The sequence below is a fragment of the Tamandua tetradactyla genome, chromosome 15, assembly GCF_023851605.1.
Source record: "Tamandua tetradactyla isolate mTamTet1 chromosome 15, mTamTet1.pri, whole genome shotgun sequence".
Taxonomy (NCBI): Eukaryota; Metazoa; Chordata; class Mammalia; order Pilosa; family Myrmecophagidae; genus Tamandua; species Tamandua tetradactyla.
In genome coordinates, this window is record NC_135341.1 from 36,788,799 (window position 1) to 36,814,444 (window position 25,646).

A 25,646-nucleotide genomic window follows, 5' to 3' on the forward strand; every position below is an offset into this window, starting at 1 on the left:
AATACCTGTTTGTTAATTGATGTGTTCAGTTTGGTTATTTGTTAGTGTGTTACTTAAATATAATAAGTGTTAACTGTCTGTTTAAATTTGTTGATTTGTATGTTCTTGCATTTGTATTGGTCAAATGTTCCTAATTGGTTATTGATTATGGAAATTCTTTTAAAAAGGGAATCTTTAGGCTGTACTGAAAATTGAAAATATTTTGTTTGCGTCTATAAAAAAAGGTTTTATTTTTGCAACATGATCTGGCCTCAAAGTGGTTTAAAATGAAAATGCTACCATTATAGTTAAAGCTAAAGATATTACAGTTAAAACTGTTCTGCAAAAAGGTAGAAATGGGGTGAGATAATATATTCAATCCTTTATTAGTCCCTCTCATGCCTGGCCCTGGCAGTGTGAAACAGAACTGGCTCTCACATCATAGGACATAACTGGCCCTGTCATCATGGGTTGTAAGTGGCCCTGGCATCATGAGACATAAGTTCCAAAGATGAGCCTGGCCCTGGCATTATGGATTTGTTGACCAAAAGAGGGTAAAGAAGTAGTTTCGATGGCTAAGAGATTTCAGGTTGAGTCGAGAGGTCATTCTGGAGGTTACTCTAATGCAAGTTTCAGTCTGATATTGCAAACTGCCTCAATATGGCAAACCCCAACCAACAGTGTACCTGGAAACCCTGAAAGATATCCTGTGCTCTATAAAATTTGACTTAATAAGTGTGTTTTTCAGAGACTTGAAACCTCCAGATTGTTCCAATGCCAGAGAGGCTCTGAAACTCAGAGATACAGGACTCTCCAGGAATAAGAACAGTTTCATCCCTTTCCCCCTTAATAACAATGCCCCTTTTCTGCCTAGAAGCAGTTAGAGTCATCATCCAGATATCCTTCAAGATTGAGAGATAATTATCAAATCAGAGGGGAAAATTATAACCAAGAAATCTGGATTTAAGGGATGATTTTGATTACTGAATCATTATATAGACATTCCTTTTTGCTTTCAGGAATATTGGAGCAGACAGAGGGAAATTCCTGAAGTCTCTAAATTGTAATCCAACTGCCTTGATCTTTGATAATAATTATACAGCCCTATCTTCTGCTCTTGTGATTGTAGAAACCTAATGACTAACCTTCATTTGTACCCAGTCATCCAGTTTTTCAACTTTAAGTTCTTGTAATCACTGAAGACCTCCCTTAATGTTTGTTAATAAAGGGTCTTGGGTCCACTCAGAACTAACCCACCCAAGTCCAAACTTATCTTGATGACTGAGACTGGATCTTACCAAAGTGAGCCTGCCTGACATGCGCAGTAACTTAGACTTTAACCTACAAGTCACCTATACCTTCTGCCATTTTCTTTCATACATTCTGTGAATATGCGTGTAATCAATCTGCACATGTTCAATAATTAGATCACCTCTAATTACATCATCTGGGGCCACTGTGCTCCTTATCCGAAACCCTGCCCATCTTTTTCTCTGATAAAACTATCAGAATTACTGTAATTCAGGAAGACAAGATTTTGGGCTGCTAGGCCACCTGCTGTCCTACTACACACCTAGTAATAAACTCTTTCTCTCATTGAAACTCTGGTGTCTCAGGAATTGGTTATTGAGAGTGTCAGGCAAAAGAATCCATGACCTCTGTACCAAATCCAGGAAACCTTTTCCGTATCTCTTAAAGATCTTTCATTTTACTTACTTCATTTTATTCAGTTACTCCTATCCCAAGGCTATTCATATTTTACTAATGCTCTGAGTACTTTGGTTACCATTGCAAAGGTATTATTGGAAAATATAATTTTAATAGACGCGGCCTATTCTGCAGTCTTCTATGCTTACCATTTTTAAACTCCACACCTGGTAAAAAATAATTCTAAACTATACCTCCCCCATCTTTCAGCATCCAGGCTTTCCTTATGGGCTTAGGCCATGGGAGCAGGGATAGTTTGCACAGAAAGAAAGAAGCCTGGCTTATTGAAAGTTAAAGTGAGGGCCCTGGGTGGGCAATGGTGGCTCAGTGGCAGAGTTCTCACCTGCCATGCCAGAGACCTGGGTTCAATTCCCAGAGCCTGCCCCATGCCAAAAAGAGAAAAAAACAAATAGAGCTAATAAAGTGAGGACCCTGGAATTTTGAGAATTTCTATGCCATTCTTTAACTATTTCCAATTATTGGATCTATTTCATTAAAAGTTGTGACTGGGACAATTGGAAAAGGTCTTTGCCTTTCCCAGAGACCACTCTCCAGCAAGCTGTTGTAGCTTTAGGGAAATTCCAGGTGGTTTCTTTCTAATATCCAGGTTTATTTTTATGGTGAGTATAAAACAAATGACTTTGAATCTTGCTGCTCAGAGAGTTTTCCTTTTTTTTTTTTTCTCAATCTATTAACATTTGTTCCCCCTTGTTCTAGTTTGCTAGCTGCCAGAATGCAATATACTAGAAACGGAATGGCTTTTAAAAAGCGGAATTTAATGAGTTGCTAATTTACAGTTCTAAGGCCAAGAAAATGTCCTAATTAAAGCAAGTCTATAGAAATGTCCCATCAAAGGCATCCAGGGAAAGATACCCTTGTTCAAGAAGGCTGATGAAGTTCAGGGTTTCTCTCTCAAATAGAAGGGCGCATGGCGAACTCAGTCAGAGTTTCTCTCTCATCTGGAAAGGCACATGGTGAACACGAGTCATCTTCTAGCTTCTTCTCCTGGCTTCCTGTTTCATGAAGCTCCCCGGGAGGGATTTTCCTTCTTCATCTCCAAAGGTCGCTGGCTGGTGGACTCTCTGCTTCTCATATCTATGTCGTTCTGCTCTGCTCTCTATGAATCTCTTTCATTCTCCAAAATATTTCCTCTTTTATAGGACTCCAGAAACTAATCAAGACCCACCCAAATGGGTGGAGACATGTCGTCACCTAATCCAGCTTAACAACCACTGTTGATTGGGTTACATCTCCAGGGAGATGATCTAATTACAGTCTCAGACATACAGCATTGAATAGGGATTATTCTACCTTTATGAAATGGGATTTTGATTAAAACATGGCTTTTCTAGGGTACATACATCCTTTCAAACTAGCACACCCCTGTTATTTATTTTTATGCTGTATGTTTTACTCATCTGTTGATAAGGTAGATAAAAGGAGCGATAGACACAAGGTTTTCACAATCACACAGTCAAATTGTTACAGCTGTATCATTATTCAATCATCCTCAAGAAACATGGCTACTAGAACACAGCTCTACATTTTCAGGCAGTCCCCTCCAGACTCTCCATTACATCTTGAATAACAAAGTGATATCTACTTAATGCGTAAGAATAACCTCCAGGATAACCTCTCCACTCTGCTTGGAATCTCTCAGACATTGACACTTTATTTTTGTCTCATTTTGCTCTTCCTGCTTTTGGTCAAGAAGGTTTTCTCAATCCCTTGATGCCGAGTCCCAGCTCATTCTAGGATTTCTGTCCCACGTTGCCAGGAAGGTCCACACCCCCGGGAGTCATGTCCCACATAGACAGGGGGAGGATTTTCCTTTTTTTACTTCAAAAGTACCAATGCATATGTTTATATAAGGTACCTAATTATTTCTAAGCAGTTCAAATAGAGGTATTTAATAATTTTCTTATTAATTTGCTATTACTATCTGGAGGTATGAAGAATATACATTGAACCGGCAGACAGACACAAACTGTGTTAGTTACACAAGAAACAGAAACACAGAAATACTTTTGAGAGGGACAAGTAAAAAATTGAATATATAATCTCATCCCATTTCTGCCTTTTTTGCAGAATTTACCTATAGTAGTTTTAACTGTTCCTGTAATGGTTGTATCTTTCCATAGAGCCATTCTCAGGCCATTTCCCATGTTGAGGCCAGATTACATTACAGAAATAAACCTTTTTCTTATAGATTCATAACTAAAATCTTTCCAGTTTTCCATCCAGTCCTATAGAATTTAGAGAATTTCCATAATCAGTAACCAGTTAGGAACATTTGATCGATACAAATGTAGTAAGACACTAAGAAATTTAAACAGACACTTAACATTTATTATATTTAAGTAACACACCAATTAATAACTAGATTGAACACACCAACTAACAATTAAGCAGGCATTAAACGCTTAACACATGTATCAACAGTTGAAACATTAAACACTATAACTAGGTAACACACCAGCTAGCACTTAAACAGGCCTACTTACTTTTATTAAATACCAATTAATTGTCGGACTACTCATTTTCCAGGAGTATGCTCAACAGACAAATTTAGGTCAGGACCTCAAACCCTATACAGTATGTACCCAGAAAACAGAATGAAAGACAAACTCAGCAAACTCACCAAAGATGATGTGAAGTTCAGGCGAAGTTTTATTTCAGGAAGAAACAGAGCCACCTAGACAGTGTTTCAAGAGAGAGAGAAACGGCTGCCTCGAGGTGGCAGGAGATAGGGTTTTTCTGGCTTGGGGGGTAGGGAGTTGGGGGTAGGTTTTTATTGGCGGGTTTTGGGAGTTGGCAGCCTTCCACTGGTGAAATTTAAAATGTAAATGCTACCATAGTAATGCAGGGTTGTAACTGTTGGAGGGCGGATATTGAGTAAGGGGAGTTTAGTGCAAGAATGCATCTGCCGGAGGGTGGAGTTAGAATAAGGGAGTTTACTGCAAGAATAGGTTAGAGGATGAGTAATGGGAAGTTATCTCAAAAGGGCAACTGCTGGAGGGTGAAGGAGATGTGGGCTGGTGTGGATTGGGGCAGGAGACGCTTTCTGAAATATTTGCCAGGGGTAGGGCATATAGGGGAAGGGGTCCTGTCCTCTAGGCCTAACACAGAAGGTGTAGAGGGCAGAGCAAGGGGGATTGTTCTGGAAGTGTGACCCAGACCTAGGGCTAGGGGACTCTAACTGCCCTATTTACTTCCTGATCCACTTTTACCCTCATGACCCACTCACCCAGTCAGATGTCTGGAGATGGAACTGGAAATGGTTTCTTTCTTTGAAGCTGTTTAAGGTGCCAAAAGTCTCTGGAATGCCGGCAGAACAGAGGAACCCCAGTTGCCAAGCCTTTAGATTAAATTCAGTCCAGCAGCCACAAAAGGCTTGATTACCATGCTCACTGCTCTGCTGGAGCTCCAGAACCTTGGGCATCTTCCTTTCAGGGTCACCAAATTACTGCCAGACAAAGGAGGTGGACTCTTTTGTTTGATGTGCTCAAATGACCAATTTCTAAGACACTAGGGTTTCAAAGAGAGAAAACGCTTATTGCTAGGCACGTAGCAGGAGGTCAGACAGCCTCTCAACCCAAATCTGTCTCCCTGAACTGCAGTAATTCTGATAATTTGTAGAATTAAAAGATGGGCAAGTTTTAGGATAATGAGCACAGTGGCCCCAGATGATGTAATTAGAGTTGATCCAATTATTGAGCGTGTGCAGATGGATTATATGCTTAGTCACAGAGTGTACATAAGAAAATGGTGGCCTTAATATGATAGTGGGTGTGATTTTTAGTATTATAATGACATACAGGTGACTTGTAGGTTAAAGTCTAAGCTACTGTGCATTTCAGGTGAGGCCGTTTTGGTTAGATCCAGTCTCGGTTATCAAGATAATTTTGGACTTGGGGTGGGTTAGTTCTGGGCTGACCTAAGTCCCTTCATTAATAAGCATTAGGGGCTGTCTTTACAAGACTCTAAAGTTGAAAAATTGGATAAATGGGTATAAATGGAGGTTAGTCACAAGGTTTTAATAATCACAGGGACAGAATATAAAGGCTATACAATCATTGTCAGAGACCAAGGCAGCTGGATTACAATTTACAGATGTCAGATATTTCCCTCTGTGTACTCCAATATACCAAAAAGCAAAAAGGAATATCTATATAATGTTTCAGTAATCAAAATCACCCCTTATGGGGACAACCAAATCAATAGGCTGAGCCCTTAATCTTGGGGGTTATCCCTATGAAATTTATCCCTGCAAAGGATAGGCTAAGCCTACTTAAAATTAGGCCCAAGAGTCACCCTCAGAGAACCTCTTTTGTTGCTCAGATGTGGCCTCTCTCTTTCAGCCAACACAGCAAGCAAGCTCACTGCCTTCCCCCTCTCTACGTGGGACATGACTCCCAGGGCTGTCAACCTTCCTGGCAACGTGGAACAAAAATCCTGGAATGAGTTGGAACTCAGCATCAAGGTATTGAGAAAACCTTTTCAACCGAAAGGGGTAAAAGAGAAATGAGACAAAATAAGGTGTCAGTGGCTGAGAGATTTCAAACAGAGTTGAGAGGTTATTCTTATGCATTATATAGATATCCCCTTTTTAGTTTATGGTGTATTAAAGGGAAGTACCTGAAATGGTAGAGCTGTGTTAGTAGCCATGTTTCTTGGAGATGATTGCATAATGATATAGCTTTCACAAAGTGACTGTGTGATTGTGAAAACCTTGTGTCTAATGCTCCTTTTATCTATGGTATGGGCAGATGAATAAAAAATATGGATAAGAAATAAACAAATAATAGGGGTAACAAATGTTAAAATAAATTGAGTAGATTGAAATACTAGTACTCAATGAAAGGGAGAGGTAAGGGGTATGGCATTTATGAGTTTTTTCTTTCTTTTACTGGAGAGATGCAAATGTTAAAAAAATGATTATGTATTCATGTGTATTCATAGATGAATGCACAACTCTGTGATGATATTGTGAGCCATTGATTGTAACCATATCAAGAATGTTTGTATGAGACGAGTAGAACATATGGAATAAAAATAAATAATAGGGGGAACAAATGTTAAAATAAATTTAGTTTGAAATGCTAGTGATCAATGAAAGGGCGGGGTGAGGGGTATGGTATGTATAATTTTTTTTTCTGTTTTCATTTTATTTCTTTTTCTGAATAGATGCAAACATTCCAAGAAATGATCATGATGATGAATATGCAACTATGTGATGATATTGTGAATTACTGATTATATATGTAGAACCGAAGGATCAAAATAAGAATGTTTGCATTTGTTTGGTGTTTTTATTTTGCTATTTAAAAAAATTATATATATATATAAAAGAATGTATGCATGTTTGTTCATTGTTTATAATAAAAATATTAAAAATATATATATCCCTTAAATCGTAATTTCTCCGTTACCTGGGAGAGCAGTAGAAGGGACCAAACGCTGACAGAGATGGAAAGGAGGCTGAGGCTGATGCTGTGGAGGGCACTGTCCATTGCATTCCACTCCCTCCACAACCAGTCCTGGATCCTAGTACCTGTCCCTCTGAGCATCGGTAAAACTGAATGACTTTGGGCCAGTGTATAACCAGGCTGTTAGGCCCTTTTTGAGGTCTGAGAGGGGGTAGCCATGGACTTTGTATCCAGGTCTGCCCTACGGACCACAGTCCCAGTGGCCTTTTCGGTCATGTTTGCTGGGATGGTAGAAACTGTCCAAAGCCAAGAAGGGTGCTAGCTGGTGTCTGGGTAGGTGGCAGCCAGAAAGGGGCAACTCTAGGACAATGCCTGCCTGGTCCTCAGCAGGGGTAGTGAGGGGGCTGGAAAGTGGGGTCTGAGCAGCCTGTTTCTTGGCTGCAGGGGCTACTGGCGCAGCACAAAATCCCTTTGGTGCATTGGTTGGTGCCTGGGAGTCCGGGGACCGCCCGCCTGGAGGGAGCCCCTTGAGGGGAGGGTCTGTGTGGACCTGGGGCAAGGGAACAAGAGATCCAACGATGAGGTCCCGGGTCCCAGGATGGGTGTGGACATTCAGCACTGGAGGAGGCCGCCCACAGTTCCTGGCGTTGGGTGGGGTGGCAGGCTTCCTAGAGCTCGTGGCAGGCAGCGAAAACTAAGACGGGCACCATGAAGGTCTGCTCCTACATGCAGTACATGCAGTGCACCTCATCCCTGGGTCTCGGACCACAGGGGCACGGCTGCCTGCCTCAGGTACATGAGGTCCGTGCTCTGGCTCACGGAGACGCTGGGCCGGCTGTTGGAGCTGAGCACAACACCTGCACCGCTGTGGCAGAGGATGGAGTGTAGGTCTCGCAGTCAGAGGCGTTGCTGGGGGCCAGCCTGAAGATGGCACTCCCCCTGAATGTATAGCCCACTATACGTGGGCGTGGTCTCCTGTGACAGGTATCAGCATGTCCTTCTAGCTGGTGAGCTGGCCTGCCTTCTCAATGGTGGAGTTGAACATGACCTCCTCAGTCAGTGCCGGGTGGGCTGTGCCATTGCCCCCCTCCATGAACAGGCAAAAGCCACGGGCGTCCATGCTCAGCAGGTGCAGGGCTGCCTCTGTTATCTTCATCAGAGGTGGGTTCCGGTTGACGTCCTGGTCTTCTCATATTTGGGCTCTCCTGGCTCAAAGAGGTCCATGAGATACATTATAGAGGAATCCTGAGACACCTGAATGATGTGTCTCACGTACTGGGCTTCCAGGTTTGCCAGCTACTTTAGCATCAGTTTCCGTTGGGCCAGTCTCCTTCCATTCTGCCTGTCATCACTTGGGTACTCAGGGTCGGAGGACCCCTTGAGGAACTTGTATTTGTGGCTTCCGCCAGGAACATGTCAGTGATCATGTTTGAGAGGAGTTGCGTGGCTGTCATGGCAGCTCTTGTTCAGCGCCCTGGCAGGCATGTTGGCATCTGAGTATTAGTCATGACTTTCAAGTGTGCGTATGTGCTGGCCGGCACCCTGAGTGATGGTCACCAGCCCACAGACTTCCCAGCTTCCTTGGCTCGGGTCATCACAGAGGCAGTCTCACGGCTGGGCTTTATGCACTGGCTCATAAGGGCAGCTGCACTCAGAACAATGGTCTTGACCCTGGACAGACAGGCCATGGCTGTGCCTGCACTGTCCGGCATCCGCCTGTCCATGTTGCAGGTTTTGGACAGAGCCAAGTACAAGAAGTGGTCCTTGACCAGGGAGTCTCATGCCCCAGCTTAACAGTTAGCTGCCCCTTTATGATCTGAGTGGCTGTCATCTGGGCACTCCCATGCCCATGCCATCCCCCAGGAAGAAGATGAGGTACATGGCAGAAGTCTGGATGGGCTATAGCCTCTTGATCATGTTCATGGCAGAGGCTGTCTTTTAGTTCCAGAAGGCTGGATCCTCCTCCTCAACTGAGATGACGCCCACTGAGAGCTGCACTCTCAAGTCCAGCAGTAGCAGCAACCAGGAGGTTTGTATGTCTACCCGTTGGTGGGTGGCAGGGAAGGCTGGGCTCCCAGGGAGCCTGGACCCAGAAGACATTGGGGCTGCAAAGCAGGGACACCGGGATGCCAGCTGGTGTCCTGGTTGTCTGGATTTGAGTCTTTCGTAGCATTCTCTTTTAATCCTTTTTATCCTATGAAGTTGGTAGTAATGTCCCTACTTTCATTTCTGATTTTAATTATTTGCCATCTACCTACTTTTTTTTAAATATCTAGATTCTTTTTAAGGAATCAACTTCTGGCTTGTTGGTTCTACTTTTCCATTCTCTATTTCATTTATTTCTGTTCTAACCCTTATTATTTTCTGACTTCTGTTTGTTTGGGGTTTATGTTTGCTCTTCTTTTCTAGCTTCTTAAAGTGGAAGTTTAGGTTATTGATTTAAGATCTTTCTTCTTTTTTAATGTAGGCCTTTACAGCTATAAATTTCCCTGTTAATACTGCTTTTGCTGCATTCTTTAAGTTTTGGTATGTTTTGTTTTCAATTTTGCTTATGTAAAATATTTTCTAAATTCCCTTGTCATTTCTTCTTTAACCCATCAGTTGTTTAAGAGTGTGTTGCTTCATTACAATATATTTGTGAATTTTGCAATTTTCCATCTGTTATATATTTCTAGTTTCATTCCCATTTTGTCCAACAAGAGACTTGGTATGATTATCAATATTTTTTAATTTATTAAGATTTTGTTTGTGATCTAATGTATAAATGTATTCACACACACACACACACACACACACACACACACACACACATATATACTATCTATCATATAATATATCCTGGAAAAAGTTCCATGTGCATTTGAGAAGAATTTGTATTCTGCTGTTGTTGAGTGGAGAGTTCTACATATGTCTGTTAGGTTTAATTGGTTAATAATGTTGTTCATTATTTCCTTATCTATCTTCTGTTTAGATGTCCTATCAGTTATTTAAAGAGTGGTATTGAAATCTCCAACCATTACTGTAGGACTGTCTATTTTTCCTTTCAGTTCTTTCCATTTCTGCTTCATATATTTTGGGGCTCTGTTGTGAGGTGCGCATATGTTTATAATAATATATCTTCCTGCTGGATTGAACCTTTTACCAATATATAATATCCTTCTTTGCCTCTTGTAATCTTTATTTTACTTTAAACCTATTTTGTCTGACAGTTTTTTAGCCATTTCAGCTTTCTTTTGATTACTCTTTACGTGGAGGATCTTTTTCCACCCTTTTACTTTCGACTTCTTTGTGTCTTTGTACCTAAAGTGAGTCTCTTGAAGAGAGCATATGGATGCATTATACTTTTTTCATTCAATTTACCAATTCCTATCTTTTTTTTTTTCATGGGCAGGCACCGGGAATCAAACCTGGGTCTCCAGCATGGCAGGCGAGAACTCTGCCTGCTGAGTCACCATGGCCTACCCACCAATCCCTGTCTTTTATAGGGGAGTTTAATCCTTTGACACTTAAGAATCCACTGAGGAGAGATTTACTTCTTCCATTTGCTATTTGTTTTCTGTATGTCTTGTATTTCTTCTGTTTTTCAATTACTTCATCGCTTTTTTTCTTTTTGTATTTTTGTATGATGTCCAGGCCTGGGCTGAGAAAGCTACCTAACTAGAGCAAAATTCCTGTCCACCCACCCTGAGAGTTCCACAGGCTTTGCTGGGCTTGTGTCTCTGGAGACTCTCAGCACAGAAGAGGTGCAGGTCACCAGGAACCGACCACTGCCTAGAGAGTTCTGGTCTGAGTGGTGGGAACCCAAGAAAGACCGTGATTCTTGCTCTACTCCACACTGCTTTCTTGCCTTGGAGAATCACCGGTCCACTTCTGGCTTTGGCTTTGTAATCTATAAAATGGGCTCAACTGACAATCTCTGAGGCATTGTTTTCACAAATATTTCATGGTAATGATAAATATGATCTCTTAAAAAAATTTTGTTTTGCTTTTTGCAAAATCACTTTTATTGAGGTATGATTTAGATACAATAAAATGCACAAATCTTAAATACTTAGTTTAATGAGTTCTAAGAAATGTCTAGACAATATAAACGCCACCACAATCACAATACAGAACATTTCCATCACCCCAAAATGTTCCTTTGTATGTCTTTCCAGTCAAACCCTTCTCCTTACCCTTGGCCCCAGGCAACATTGTTTTGATTCTTACTACTATAGATTATTTTCGCCTTTTCTAGAATTTCCTGGAATCATAGATGTACTCTTTTGGATCTGGCTTTTTTGCTTAACAATGCATTTGAGATCCATTTGTGTTGCTGTGTGTACCTGCTGTTTGTTTCTTTTAATTCTGAGTAATATTCCACAGTGTTATTCTGTTAATCTGTTGTGGACATTGCAGTTGTTTCCTATTTTTGGCTATTATGAATAAAGTCTTTGGGGGGACAACAAAATACTTAGGAATACAATTCCTTCACCATATTATAGGCATAAATGTAGCTTTTAAAGAAGTGGCTAGACTTTTTCAAAGTGTTTGTAAATCATCAGTGTATGAGGAGTCCTGGGATTCCACATCCTCACCAGAATTTAATTTTAGTCAGTTTAGAGTGTATAGGGGTTCTAATTTGTATTTCCCTGATGAATAAAGGTATTAAGCAACTTTTCTTGTGCTGATCTTCTTTTGTGTATATCTGTTCAAATTTTTCCCGTTTAAAAAAATAATGGTTAAAATGTATTTTTCGTAATTAACAATTAATATTGGCCAGGCACTGTAGTCATCTGCGCTCATCGCTGTACGTGCTTTAACTGACGGCCTTCGTGAACCGAGGCGGGAGCCGAGCTTTGAGGAGGTGCCCTGAAAGGCAAGCAAGCACAGGACGATTCCATTGCAGAAGAGTGAGGTATAAAATTTCTGCAGTGGCAGGGCGCACTTCCACGGGGCTGTCGAAGGCTCGAGCTGTCATTGGTTGAAGGAGATCTTCCGCAGGCGCTTCCGGATCGCGGCCAGCCTTGAGCATCGCTGATTGGCGGGGCTGGCTGGTACACTGGGCCTCTCGGGAGTCGTAGTTCTTGAGGTTCGGCTACGGACCTCGCGGAGGACCGGTGGTTGAGGCCGGGGGCGGCGGCTGCCCAGGATCGCGGCCGCTGACGCCATGTCTCGTGTGTCGGTCCCCTGCCATGTGAAAGGTACTGTGGCCCTGCAGGTGGGTGATGTGCGGACCTCCCACGGCCGCCCTGGCGTGGTGGTTATCGATGTCACTTTTCCCAGCGCCGCGCCCTTCGAGGTGAGCAAGCCCCGTCTGGTTGCCGCGACCAGGGCCCCGGGGCCGGTCAGACCTGGGGACTTGGTGTGTCCTGGGTGTTAAATTTTTTTACAGAGAGCCTCTGCACTGCCCCCTTACCCTGATTCAGCTACACATTCATTTATGTTTCCCTTTGGTTAACATGTATTTACTAGACTGCATCTTTGTGTCTTGTCCTCCTCAACACCTCTCACTCCAGGACAGCTTACTATAATAGTAAGCTAGATGCTGGAAATAAGAAGTGTGAACCAAATAGAAGTGGGAGATCATTTTGTCCCTGTTCTCCGGGGACTGTTAGACAATGAGGTAACCTTTAACCTGCCTCTTGCCCATTCCTAAGATCCCTGGTGAAATCATATTTAGCTCATCCCTCATCAAGATCCTCCACTGGCTCCAGCATTCAATTCCCAGTTGCATTTTCTTATCAGCCAGCAGAATGACAGGTGACCTCAACACCAAGGATAAAATTTTCCTTCTAATGACCTGGCATTCAGGGATGGTCTGTGTGGGCACCCACTGCCTCTGGGCCATTGTACTTTGTGCCTTGTGCTGTGTTCTGTGGTTCTCCCCAGCTGTTCTTTACTGTCAGCTGGGAAGTGTCATGAAAGTGCACAATCCTGGAGATCTTGATTCAGTAGGTTTGGGTGGAGCCTAGAAACCTGTATTTAAAAAAAAGTTTGTTCCTTTGGTGCTTCTGATGAGTGTCAGGGTTAAGAACCACTGCAACCAGGCTGAGTATCTTGCTGGTCCAGGAGTGTGCCAGGGTATTTGACCTTATGGAGATCTTTTGTATATATTATTTTTCTATTCCTTATCTTTCCTGTTCCACTTGGTGAGGTCTTTTAGACCTCATCAGGTACATTTTCTGCCTTCTCCAAAATCAGGGCTCTGGACTTCAGCAGCATCTTGGGTGTGGGCAAGAGCTGTAGTAGCGGTTAGTTTGCACAACCCTCTCATTAGATTGTGAACTCCTCTAGGAAAGCCAAATTGTCTTTGGGCCTCAGTAGATAGATGCTTATTGTAGTTGATAATTTAGTAAATGAGTACATTACTAAGTGAAGGGAGAGATGACACCTTTGAGCCTCTTGGACCTGGTTCTGAGTCTGATTTGTAGCAGCGGGTGTGTGCTCTAGTTGCAGGAGATCATGTTTAAGAACTACTACACAGCCTTTCTGAGCATCCGGGTGCGCCAGCATAACACAATGCATACACCGGCCAAGTGGGTGACCTGCCTGCGGGACTATTGCCTGATGCCTGACCCACACAGTGAGGAGGGGTCCCAGGAGTATGTATCACTGTTCAAACACCAGGTCAGCTGGGCCTCAGCATGGCTAGGGGAGCTCAAGTGAGGGATTATAGGGAGCCTGGAACTTGGGCCATTACATCAGGAGGGAAGAGGAGGGGCAAGGCTGACCTGGGCTGTTGCTGTTTGGTGAATGCCTTGGGGAAGACTACTGTTCTTTCCTTTCCAAAGGCCTGGGGAGGCAGCATCTTGACTCATGCTGGTTGGGAGGCTTCTGGGCAGTGAGCTGGGGCCTTGCTGGGTCTTTGTGTATATATGTCAGATGCTGTGTGACATGGCCAGAGTGTTGGAGCTGCGCCTGATTCTGCGGCAGCCATCGCCACTGTGGCTGTCTTTTACAGTGGAAGAACTGCAGATCTACCAACAGGGACCAAAGGTAGGTGACTAGCCCAGAGCTGTTGGGTGGCCCTTTCCCCAGGAGGCTCCCAATACATGGGAGAGCTGGTGGAGATGAATGTGCATAGTGAGACTCAGAACGATGCCTTCACAGAAGTTAGCTGAATGTGGTTGAAAGCTCATGATGAGGAGTGAGGCCATGTCCTTGTATCCCCTGAGCTTTGGGAAGGGCTGCGTGCTGCCACCCACCGCTCCCATAGTCAGTGCTGGTAGAAGATTCAGTTGCTGTGGTTGATCATAGTATTCCCTGATTTCCATCTGTATAGCAGCAGAGCTTCCATGGCCTAACTTCCCTCTTGGGCCTTAGTGGACCCCCTGAACAGGCTTTTCTCAGTGTCTGAGGCTCAGGGGCCCCATCTTCCTGCTCTTAGGACCTTGGAGTCTGGTCCCAGGGCTCTCTTGCTCAACCTAGCTCAGGGCAGTATGCCTTTACCTTACAGAGTCCCTCAATGGCCTTCCCCAAGTGGCTTTCCAGTCCAGTGCCCTATGAGGAGCCTGCCCCCCTCCTTGAGGTAAGCCCTTCCCTGGATAAAAACCATGTGAATGAATGAATGGCTCTGGTGTCCAGCACAGGCCCAGGTGGTCCCCTTTCTGTAAGAATCCCGGCCTGGACCCAGGGCCCTCAGCTCACTTTGTGCCTTCCTCCTTCTTGGTGTTCCCTCTTGGAGCATGGGATTTGAAACACTGCTGAAGGGCCAGGCTGCTTACTGCAAACCAGACCCCAACTTCATATCTCATAGATTGTTTGGGAATGTGACTGGTCCCTGCTGGGGGGCCCCATAGTCCGTTTTAGACCCTCTGGGGCCATGAGGGCACTGCTGGGGAGAGACCCATGGCCACTGACCCCTCCTTCTGGAGCAGGGTCTCCCAGACCCTGGCAGGGTATCCTCCGAGGTGCAGCAGATGTGGGCGCTGACAGAGATGATCCGGGCCAATCAAACCTCCACGCGGATCGGCCGCTTTGATGTGAGTGATCTCTTCCCTCTGCTTGGCTTGCATTGCCCTGAGTGGTTCAGACCTGATGACCTTTTGTGTTGCAGGTGGATGGCTGTTATGACCTGAACTTGCTCTCCTACACCTGAGCTGTGGCTCCTAGCCAAGACCTTGGCCTTTCTGTGCCCATGCAGGCCTGGTTCAGGCTGAAGTGTGTCCTTGTGCATTCTGAGTGCCGCCTGCATGCCTATTTTGTCTGGGCCACATTTACAGATTCCAAATTCTTGGGGGCTCACTGTGTCACTTCAGCATGAGTTCCAGGCAAGGGTGTGCTGTCCTTATCTGGCTGCAACTCAATTCTTTCTCTTCCTCCTCCCCTAAAAACTCTGGTTCTACTTAGCAAGAAACCCTATGTGTCATTTGCTCTGCCCACCAAAATGTACACACAGCCCTGTCTTTGCCTGTTCCCTTACCTTGAATACAGTGGGTTGGGGTGACTGACCTGAACCTGCCCGATCTAACCCAGGAAGACTGCTGCTGCCATGGCATTCTTTTTGCTTGGAAGTTGGAGGAAGAAACAGGATCCCCATTTCTTCCTTCTGAGACATATGTGACCTTCTTTCCCTTTGTGTTACCCCACAGAAAGAAATTTGCCTACAGCTTTCTCCTGCCTGCCTGGGGAGTAAAGATAGGGTGTGAAGCCAGCCTGAGTTCCTGGGTTCCTGGGTGGTGTCTGGATGTGTATCCAAATTTGCCAATCCATTGGTCTGGGCAGGCACCTCTGACAAGTCTGGGGCCAAACAATGAGGCCTAGGATCGGCCCGATAGCTGATATATCCCAAAGCATATCTTTTTTCTTTCTCCCAGCTGTCCTCTTTCAAGGGTCCTGCTTGGTGTGACCAGGGATCATCCTTGGTGGGGGGGTGGGCCCAGGTGAGGGTTCTCTTTGTTGCTTCTTGAGAGGCTGAAATCATCCCAGGCCTGCCAGCTGAATGAGGTAGGCTGCTCTTCCTTTATCAATTGTATGAAAATCCTTTCCCCTTGGTTCTTTCATTCTTCCTGGTTTTGCCCTTAGGGTCTGCTATGAGGCAGTTTGTGTTGGGCCTGGAAACTTGGGCACATGTGGAAGCCTCCAGCTTTCTGGGGAAACTTCAGCCACATTTTGGAGTTCTTGCAGGTGACATCTTTGCCTACAGGGTCATTAACTTAGTCCCACTCAGTTTTTGCTGAGTGTAATGACCGTAGTTCTGGGCCTAGGGAGCAGCACCCTCAGTGTGTGTGTGTTTGGGGGAGTGATGAGGTGATGGAAACCGTGCTTCATTTATGGCTGTGTCCCCAATGCCCAGCAGAGGGCCCAGTGTGCAACCAAATCAATAAATACTTATGGAATACATAACTGTTTTGGCTACCTGTATTTATACAGTGGGAGAGCTGGGGACTCTCATCTGAGGCCAAGTTGTTGCAGAGCTCTTCCTGCCACATTGGCTGAACCCTCCAGTCATCTGTCCACTCCCTACCTCCATCCCTCCACTCCCCCTCCCCCTGCCAGATGAGCTGTCTGTGTGATTCGGGCCTTTCAGAACTTTGACCTTTGGAGGCTGGGAGGTTTGCTGGGGGCGGTCTAAGCCCCTTATAGTTCTGCCTCTAGGCAGGCTGACCTGCCCTATCAGCAGGCTGGAAGATCCAGGGCTGTTTTCCTGTGGTTTGGAGTTACTGCAATCTGCTTAAAAGCCCGCCTTGCCCTGAGGGCTGCCCATCTCCTTTTCTGGAAGCCCGTGCGGGAGAGAGGGCTGTTCGGGAAGGGATCGGACTACATCTCCCGGCGTGCCCAGCAGAGTGATGGCTTTAGTGTGCCGGCTGCACCGGTTGCGAGCAACGATGTGGCAGTTAGGGAGCGTGGTGGCCCGATTGAGCTCGCCCCTGCGGGTTCCCTGCTCTGCTATGGGTCGGCTATTCAGCTGTGCACAGGTGGGATAGAGGGGGCTAGGTCTTGGCGGTTACCTTGGAGGGTGGGGGAGGGAGGCGGCTAGGGGCTAGGGCCCTAGTGGCACTGAACCCACCCGCCTGCAGGACGCACTCTATAGGACGCCACTCTATGACTTTCACCTGGCCCATGGCGGGAAGATGGTGGTATTCGCTGGCTGGAGCTTGCCCATGCAGTACCAGGACAGTCACACTGAATCGCACCTTTACACACGCCGGCACTGCTCACTCTTTGATGTGTCCCACATGCTGCAGGTGAGCCAGGGGAGGGCGCCAACTGTCTGACCAGGCCTTTCTCCCTGTCTACGGTGGCCCTCATCCTTGTTTGCAGGGGGATGGGTCCTAAGGGCAGGCCTCCCAGAAGAGCTGGAGGTCTCAGGGGTGTTGTGGGACTGACTGCTGCCCCAGGGAAATTCACTCAGAGGGCACCCTGACAGTCTGTCTCCTCACTAATCTCTCTAGGCCTGCTTTCACTTTTAGTGGCAGGCCTTAACATCCTGAGCTGGCATCTACTGTCTTTGAGTATTGGTTTGAAAAAGGGGGTATTCAGGAAGGTGTTGGGACCTCTTGAGTTCCGTGACCTCTTCTTCCCTCTCTGTGTGCCCTCTCCTGTGCTAGGGGATGTGGGGTAATCAAAAGGTGGGGCCCCTGCAGAACCAAAAGACTGTCAGGCATTTCAGCTGGGCTCGACTACGCTGTGAATGCCAGGGAGGATGCCTTCTTGGCTAGTGGATTCTGCTAGGACCTCAGCTCTCCGAGTGGCCTGAGACTTTTGATCTTTTCCCCAGACCAAGATACTTGGTTGTGACCGTGTGAAGCTCATGGAGAGTCTAGTGGTTGGAGACATTGCAGAGCTGAAGTCAAACCAGGTGGGTCTCTTTTCTTTTTCTGCTCAATGGATGTTATCTGCCATTAGCCACGAAACAAGGGCTGACTTCTTACTGTGGGCTTGGGGGCATAGAGATAGATTAGACATAGCTTCTCAGGGTCCAGGGTCTTCGGGGACAGAGTCCCTGAGTCATTTCCAGAGATACTCAGCCATCTGCAGAGAGGCCTATCACAGGCAAGCTACATCAGGCTGGGAGGCCAGAAACCAGGGTTCATTTGCTTCCCTGTGACCTTCCATGCCACATAACTCCTACTGGGTCCCTAAACCAGCAGCCTCACTACCATGTGGGAGCTTGCCGGGGAACTACAGTTTAAGGTCCTACCCCAGACCTGCTGAATTAGAACCTGTACTTTAATAAGATCTAAAGGTGATTAATGTGACTTCTGAGCTGCAGGCTCATTATCCATCCAGTGGGGAAGCCAAGACCAGCCTCACAGTATCTTTGTGGGCATTGATGTAGAGTGCTGTGAGGAGTGTGTAGGATTTTCAAGCTTCTGATCTTGATATTGAGCAGTATTCAGCTCTGGGTAGGATGAAATAAATCGTAGGTGTCATGCATTACTGTGAGATGGGGTGCTCACTACTGAGGGGGGAATGGTGTAGAGGCCATAACAGATGGGGAGGTCTCCTGAGGTGGGGAGAGGATGAATACTTTCTTGGTACCTGAAGATTAAAGACCCTCACCTTGGTCAGGGGTCCTTGCTGACCTTGCCTTGCACCTTGCATACCCCAGCCCTATGCTTGAGGATTGGTGAATTTGTAGTGTCTATGTAGGCCCAGGGGTGGGTCTGACTCACCCTTGACCATGGCCTCTGGGACCTGGAGGCAAAGATAATCCACTTCGGTACCAGGGGACATTATCACTGTTCACTAACGAGGCTGGAGGCATCCTTGATGACTTGATTGTGACCAACACCTCTGAGGGGCACCTGTACGTGGTATCCAATGCTGCCTGCCGGGACAAGGACTTGACCCTCATGCAGGTATAGCTCCTCAGAACCCTAGGCACCCTGTCTTCTTGTTTATAGATTGGCATCTTTAGTGCCCAGAACAGGCTTGGCATGTACAAAGTACTCAGAAAATTGCTCTTTGAGTGAATGAACACCTGTGAGACTTAGAGCAGGTCCTCCTCTGTTCTGCAGTGGGGGGGGGGGGGGGGGGGGGGGGGGATGGGGTGTGTAAAACTGACCCTAGCTTCTGAGTGAGCATTCTCTGGTGAGGGTGGAGGTCTGAAGCCCAGCGAGAGAGCTGGTAGATCTGGGCTTGGTCATTCCCACTATTTAGTAGCTGTGTGATCTTTGGAAAATTCCACAACCTCTCTGAGGCTCAGCCTTAACTGTAATATGAAATCCAGCCCATTGTCTTGTTGCCCAGCTCAGTCGGTAGTTGGCTGTGGTGGGTGTTCAATAGGTGGTTCTAGAGGCTGATACAGTATTTCTGTCTCTCCTTCCAGGACAAAGTCAGGGAACTTCAGAGCAAGGGCAGTGATGTGGGCCTGGAGGTAGTGGATAATGCCCTGCTGGCCCTGCAAGGTGAGAGCTGGGCTGGGTTGGAGCTCACCCTTGCCTTCCTGGCTTTATCCATAGCTTAGCACAAAGCTGTGGCAGAGGGAAGGTGTGGATAATGTGATATTTGTGTGCCATTATGAAGTCTGGTATCCTGCCCTCCCCCAATCCACCAAAAGGCTCTGTGGGTTGGGGGCAAGAGTGATTTCTCCTTCCTGCAAAATATGGAAGAGCAGCTTAGTTTGTTCTGGTCCCTGAGTAAAGATTGTGGCCCAGCTTCAAGGGAACTGAGACCTGGACACCTGGTCACTGGTTCCCTGGGCCCAGGCCCCACCACGTCCCAGGTGCTGCAGGCTGGCGTGGGAGATGACCTAAAGAAGCTGCCCTTCATGACCAGTGCTGTGATGGAGGTGTTTGGTGTATCTGGCTGCCGTGTGACCCGCTGTGGCTACACAGGGGAGGATGGTGTAGAGGTGCGTTAAGCAGTGGGCACAGGGCAATACAGGGCAGAGGATTCTGGGGGTCACCTGCTCACCTACTCTGGTTTCCCGTGCAGATCTCAGTGCCAGCAGTGGAGGCGGTCCGCCTGGCAACAGCTCTGCTGGAAAACCCAGAGGTGAAGCTGGCAGGGCTGGCGGCCCGCGACAGCCTGCGCCTGGAGGCAGGCCTCTGCCTCTATGGGACTGACATTGATGAACACACCACGCCTGTGGAGGGCAGCCTGAGCTGGACATTGGGTGAGCTGGGCTGGCACTTAAGGGTGGGATCTTGAAGTTTGGAGTGACCCTTGATGAGACCAGAGACCAGACAACCCTTCACTGCTCCCGAGGTTGTATAGACTGGAGCATGTGACTTGGCCCTGAGCTTCTGTTGCCTGGAGGTGCCAATATGGCTTTGCCCATTAGAAGCTAAGGACCCTGGGCAGGCTGAGGTAGGCAGCATGGCCACCCAGACCAAGGGTCAGGAAATGGGTGGCTGACCAATTGCAGTGTAGGGGAGGAAAGAGTCCTGGGGGAAGTCCTAGTGAAGGGACTCACTAGGACTCAATGCTTGATGGATGTCATTTGGAGTTTGTAGCTGTGGCCAGGGCTCCTATGGCCTGTGCTTAGTTCTGGTGTGTCATGTTCCAGGGAAGCGCCGCCGAGCTGCCATGGATTTCCCTGGAGCCACGGTCATTGTTCCTCAGCTGAAGGGCAAGGTGCAGCGGAGGCGTGTGGGATTGATCTGTGAGGGAGCCCCAGTACGGGCACATAGCCCCATACTGAGCACTGAGGGTACTGTGATCGGTAGGTGGACTAGAGAAGCTGGGGAGGTCTAGTCCCTTCCCCAGAAGGGTGGGATTGCTGGGCTGGGAGTGTGATACTAATGCAGGATTTACACCTGGCTAGGTACTGTGACCAGTGGCTGCCCTTCTCCCTCCCTGAAGAAGAATGTGGCAATGGGTTATGTGCCCTGTGAATATAGTCGACCAGGGACCCTACTGCTGGTAGAGGTGCGACGCAAGCAGCAGGCAGCTGTGGTCACCAAAATGCCCTTCCTTCCCACAAAATACTACACTCTCAAGTGAGGATGGCTAAGGGCAGGGCCCACTCCCCAGAAGCCTTGCCCTAGAGGCCACACTATAAATGGTTAGTCAGGAAGCTGAGGCAGAACACATTAGGGGCTGGCTTTGGTTGTCTGATCGGGGGTAAGGGGGTGGGGCACACCACCTATCCTCTTCCTTCCCCCATGTCACTCCAACTTCAGGACCCCGTTTATGAGCCACAGACCAGCTTACCCAATGTCCTGGCTCAGTCCATGTTCCCACTGACCCCATTCTTGCCTGCTGGAGGGCTGTGAGAATCTGGTCTCTCTACTCTGCCAGGTTCCGATTGTGAAACAAAGCTCACCTTTGTGGGGAGGCTAAAGCTTGCCCAACCTACCTCTCTCAACGCTGTTTCTCACACTGAAAAGGGCTACTACACTGGGCAGTGTGGGTTCAGGCCACCTCCTTCACTTTACTTTCAACATAAATACAAACTGCTGCCTCTCCCTGGGTAGGAATGATGCGTGACTCAGAGGGTTGGCCCAGGAGGGCTGCTGTGTCTGTGTATAAACTTGGGGAAGGCTGGGGAACATGGACTCACTCTTCCACATTCCTGAGTTGGCCCAGCCTCCTGCCCAGTAGCAAACTAGGCCAGGCTCAGATCACTTGTCCCGAACCTCAGGGCTGCTTTAAGGCCAGGCCAGGCTAAGTCAGGCAGGTCTCCTCCTGGACCTACCTTATCCTTATCCTGGGCTGATCTTCATCCCTGGGGCCCCTTACTGAACTCCACTGACTCCTGAAAAAATTAAATGAGCTGCTTTCTTCCCTGCTTACTGTAGTTTCTTGTTTCATTGTGCTTTATCCACAGGGCTCCTGGGGTGCCAGCCCAATGTTTACCTTCCCAGCCTTCATGTCAGGCTTGGATTGAATTTCTCTGAATAAGGGCTTGGTTTCTTAAGAAATGACAGCTGTAGCCCTGATGGGTACCCAACCACCACTCCTCATGGGAGCTAACCTTACCATCCCATTTCTGCAGATCATTGCATTTTGGGTACCCAGAGGCAACAACTCCCCCATGTGTTCCCTCTCCAGTTTTCCCTGTGCATGCACACCCTCGTCGGTCTGAATAACCAACACAATGATGCACGTCTGTGTTTAATAAGCTCCATCCTCAGTTGAGCCTGGGGTGGAGATGTGAGACTGATTGTTTGGGGGTGGAGGGTGGGCCTGAGAAGACCATCACCCGGCTAGCCAGAAGACATCTCTGGAGTGGGTATGTGTACATGAGTTCAGTGTAGCCCTATTTCCAGTGCACCTCTGTGGCAAAGAGCCCAAGCTAAGGGTACCAGATGGAAATGTAATATCAAACAGAAGAAGCAGGTAGCAGAACACTGAGGTAGTCAGTGGCCTGGCAGAGGCAGGAAGTGGTGTGGCCAGTAAGAGGGAAGCAGGTCCAGAGCCACACTTTCAGGAACTGGTGTTTCTGTGACTGTCTGCCACCCACATCTTTGGAAGCTTCCCTGGCCCATCGTGAAGGTGGCAGGCCTGCTTGGCCTGTGGCTCTTTGCATTGAGAGCTTCTAAGGGCTGAGATGGTGCTGGTGGGGAGGAGCTAAGCCTGTGGGTTCCTAGGATGAGGCCCCCATTCCAAATCAAGGTGGGAAGTGATGAGACTGCTCTATTCTAACTGCTCAGTACCTCCCAGTAAGGGCAGGGTGCAGGCCCAGAATCCCATGGGTATCCAGTGGTGGGGGTGGGAGGCCATGTGAAGGCTTGGCCACTCGGCTTCTTTCAAGAATTCAGCTTCCTTTGAGATGGGTTGAGAGGAACACGAGTAGTACACTTGGGAAGTAACAATTTCCTTTGTCTAACTCACATTAAAAGGGCCAGGATGTTTGGTGCCTTCATTTCTGGATGGTGTCAGCTGCCCCTGCCATGAGGCCTTTTATCTGAATGGCCACTAAGTAACCATAGAGTATAAGGCCTGGCCCAAACTAGGATTCCGATTCCCTGCCAACAAAGAAAAAAATCAAAGAAATCCAGGAAAGGAAACCCAGGGCTCGAGGAAGAATAGACTTCCCTTATAAATTCCAGAACTGATAAGTCTCAGACTTCTCAGGGAGAAAAACTTGTTTGGGGTTATACCCCAGGGGAACGGGAAGAGGGACAGGAGAAAGCCAGGACCAAAAATGGGCTGTTAGTCTCCCAGAGGCGTCTCTCAAGTTCTGATCCTCGAGAGAGGTGGAGGCAAACTCTTCGCTGGCCCAGTGCCTACAGCTGATGGAGGCAAGGCCCAGGACAGCAGGGGCCCAACACTGTAAGCACTGGGGTCCTCCCAGCCCGCAACCTGGAGATGCTTGCAGTTGTCCTAGGGCCTGGGCAGTAGCAGAACCCAGTGAGGGAATGTGCCCCTGGAGACCCCTCTGCTGCCTTCCCTTATTCCCTGTGGGTTTTGAGAGGTTCATTTGCTGCTGCTTCCCTGAAAGTGATGGAGAGAAAAAATAAGGGGTTATTCCACAGAAGCAGAATAGTCCCTGAGACTGATTCTCCCCAGCTCCTTCTTAGCTGAGTTGAGACTGGTAAAACTATACTATAAGGCTTCACTGGCCACTGAGGTCCAGACCTTTAATGCCTCACAGGCCCTAGAGCCCATATTGGGCTCACCACTTTTCCCCTGCAGATCTGTTCATTCTTCTGGGAACACCCCCACCTCCTTACCTCCTGATGTTACAATGGTGCTGCCATCCTTCCCCAGTTGCTCAAGACAGAAACCTGGGCAGTGGCAGGCTTCCTAACTGGCCTCTTGCCCTCACTCTTAAATCCTTTCATTTACTAGCCATGATGCAGGCAGTTCTAAAGGCAAATTAGATGAAGCCATGGCCTTGCTCAGTACTTCAGTAGTTCCCCAGACCTTGGGATAAGGGGCCTGCAGGTCATTCCCCTATTTGCCCTTGGAGCAAGTATCATGGCCTTGTCAATTTTTCCAATATGCCATCTGTGTTCTTTCTTCTGGGCCTTGTTCATTTCATTATCTCTGCATGATATACTTTATATCCCTCCAGCCTTTACCCTCAGCTTAGGTGTCTTTCTTTGGAGAAGCCTTCCCTGATAGTCCTCAACCCTACACTCTTGTCCTTCCCTTTAAAATCTCTGGCTCTCCCAGTGAACAGAGCCCTGTCCTCTGGGCTAAGCATAGCCTCTGCCATGTGATAGGGCTGAATGAATGCCCTGATTAGTGAGTTCATGTTTCATAAGTCAAGGAGACTGACCCTGATGAAGACTGTGCTTAGGACAGAGGCCCCTGCGTTCTAAGCTGAGGGGTTTGCAGTAAAGTGAAATCCAACGGAACTGCTACTTTATCTCTCTGAAATTATTTACATATTTGTTAAATGATGACAAAAATACCACCCATCCTACAGATTGGACAGCATGCTGAGAGTGGCTGTCCAGACCTGAATGTCACCCCAACTTGAAGCCTGAGCTCTGTCTGCAGACCTTGGAGCTTGATGCAGATGCCACTGAGCTTGTGAACTTCTGCCCTGAGAGCCCTGTTCCCAGAAAAGGATTGTCTTCTACCTGTCAAGCATGGTGATGGGGTGGGGATAGATATACTCACCACAATGGGAAATGTGTGGAGCCATCAGGTGTGGATCCGTTCTGGCCGCCCAGACCTGGGGGCAGGAATACAGCCAGAGCTGCAGCCGGCTGGGGTTGTGGGGTTGTGGGGTTGTGGATCTGAGCAGGTATCAGCTCAGGTCAGGGGCTAGCCATATAGTTTGATAGAAAGTCCCTGGGGTGGAGGGGCGGGGAGAGTCCTCAGGGATTAGTGGCATTTCTTGGTGGGGGTTTTGGGAAACGGTTACAATATGATGGGTGGATAGGTGAGGATTCTGGTGTGAAATGAGATGGTGGCAAGGGTCAGGATATCACGTTAACTTCTGACGAGGCTCTTGGGAGACCAATGGTAGTCGAAGGTTCCGGGGAGCTCAATGATGCAGTCCGGGGCCGGGGGGAAGGGGGAGGCGACCGGCCCACGGAAATTGGTGGGGAGCCTCACCTGGGCGATGATAGAGCCCGGTCACCGTGCTCCCGTAGAACCCCCACGCCAGCTGGATGCCCAGGACACTTAACACCAACCACAGCAGCAGGATCTTGAAGAGGGTCACACGCGTGTCCTGTGCCTCCCACTCCCGCAGGAACTCGTTGCCCAGGGCGCCCAGCGCGCTCAGCACCGTGGTGGGCAGAGTCTGCAATGACTGCCCAGACCAAGGCTCCGCCATGACCGAACCGCACCCCACCTCAGGGACTGTCACCGTAGTCTCCACCGCGCAGGCGCCTGGTATTCCAGGGTCAGGCCCGTTAGTGCGCACGCGTACACCCAGGCAGGGAGGGACAGCCTACTTCGCTTGCGCGGAGAGTTGGCAGTTTGGGGCGGAGTACTAAAACCGCGCACGCGCACCTAGCCCCACCCTGCTTGCTTAAAGGATGAGTGACCCGGGGAGAATAAAATAGCAACCAGGTCTTTTATAGCCCGGTTGCTCCCGTGATGCCCCGCGCGGCAGCAATGATTGGTTAAGCGCTTTGCTCTTAGGGCGTGGACGCACTCCTGAGCAATCGCGGCTGAGCTGTGAGTGCGGGCGCGTGCGCGGGGCCGTGACTGATGCCGGATCGAGGCGGCTGGGTGCTCGGGGACGCGCAC

General features: G+C 47.7%; 3 protein-coding genes and 1 pseudogene across 7 annotated transcripts; 2 read left to right on the forward strand and 2 right to left on the reverse strand.

Annotated features, from left to right (window-relative positions):
• Positions 1-7,798: 7,798 nt before the first annotated feature.
• LOC143656782 (intestinal-type alkaline phosphatase pseudogene) lies at positions 7,799-8,839 on the reverse strand (annotated as a pseudogene).
• Positions 8,840-12,169: 3,330 nt separating this feature from the next.
• Positions 12,170-16,442, forward strand: NICN1 (nicolin 1, tubulin polyglutamylase complex subunit). 3 transcript variants are annotated; one of them, XM_077129315.1, is made up of 6 exons: positions 12,170-12,315; positions 13,548-13,724; positions 13,980-14,093; positions 14,554-14,625; positions 14,975-15,079; positions 15,154-16,442. In XM_077129315.1, exons 1-6 carry the CDS (start codon positions 12,265-12,267, stop codon positions 15,193-15,195), a joined length of 561 nt encoding a protein of 186 aa, XP_076985430.1. In that variant the 5' UTR covers positions 12,170-12,264; the 3' UTR covers positions 15,196-16,442. The 3 variants fall into 3 exon arrangements, with proteins under 3 accessions (XP_076985430.1, XP_076985431.1, XP_076985429.1); XM_077129314.1 differs by having other exon boundaries at positions 12,171-12,396; XM_077129316.1 differs by lacking the exon at positions 14,975-15,079 and having other exon boundaries at positions 12,170-12,396.
• A 126-nt stretch (positions 16,443-16,568) lies between these two features.
• On the forward strand, positions 16,569-21,803 carry AMT (aminomethyltransferase). 2 transcript variants are annotated; one of them, XM_077129312.1, is made up of 9 exons: positions 16,569-17,014; positions 17,117-17,284; positions 17,818-17,898; positions 18,770-18,901; positions 19,372-19,450; positions 19,751-19,896; positions 19,980-20,160; positions 20,554-20,709; positions 20,812-21,803. In XM_077129312.1, the coding sequence occupies exons 1-9, from the start codon at positions 16,886-16,888 to the stop codon at positions 20,988-20,990; spliced, it is 1,251 nt and encodes a 416-aa protein (XP_076985427.1). In that variant the 5' UTR covers positions 16,569-16,885; the 3' UTR covers positions 20,991-21,803. The 2 variants fall into 2 exon arrangements, with proteins under 2 accessions (XP_076985427.1, XP_076985428.1); XM_077129313.1 differs by lacking the exon at positions 18,770-18,901.
• On the reverse strand, positions 20,055-25,462 carry TCTA (T cell leukemia translocation altered). 2 transcript variants are annotated; one of them, XR_013162772.1, is made up of 4 exons: positions 25,005-25,462; positions 24,564-24,618; positions 23,295-23,426; positions 20,055-22,957 (listed from the first exon to the last, which is right to left on the reverse strand). XR_013162772.1 is itself a non-coding variant. In XM_077129317.1 (3 exons), the coding sequence occupies exons 1-3, from the start codon at positions 25,225-25,227 to the stop codon at positions 23,384-23,386; spliced, it is 321 nt and encodes a 106-aa protein (XP_076985432.1). In that variant the 5' UTR covers positions 25,228-25,462; the 3' UTR covers positions 20,687-23,383. The 2 variants fall into 2 exon arrangements, 1 of the variants encoding a protein (XP_076985432.1); XM_077129317.1 differs by having other exon boundaries at positions 20,687-23,426.
• Between the last annotated feature and the right edge of the window lie 184 nt (positions 25,463-25,646).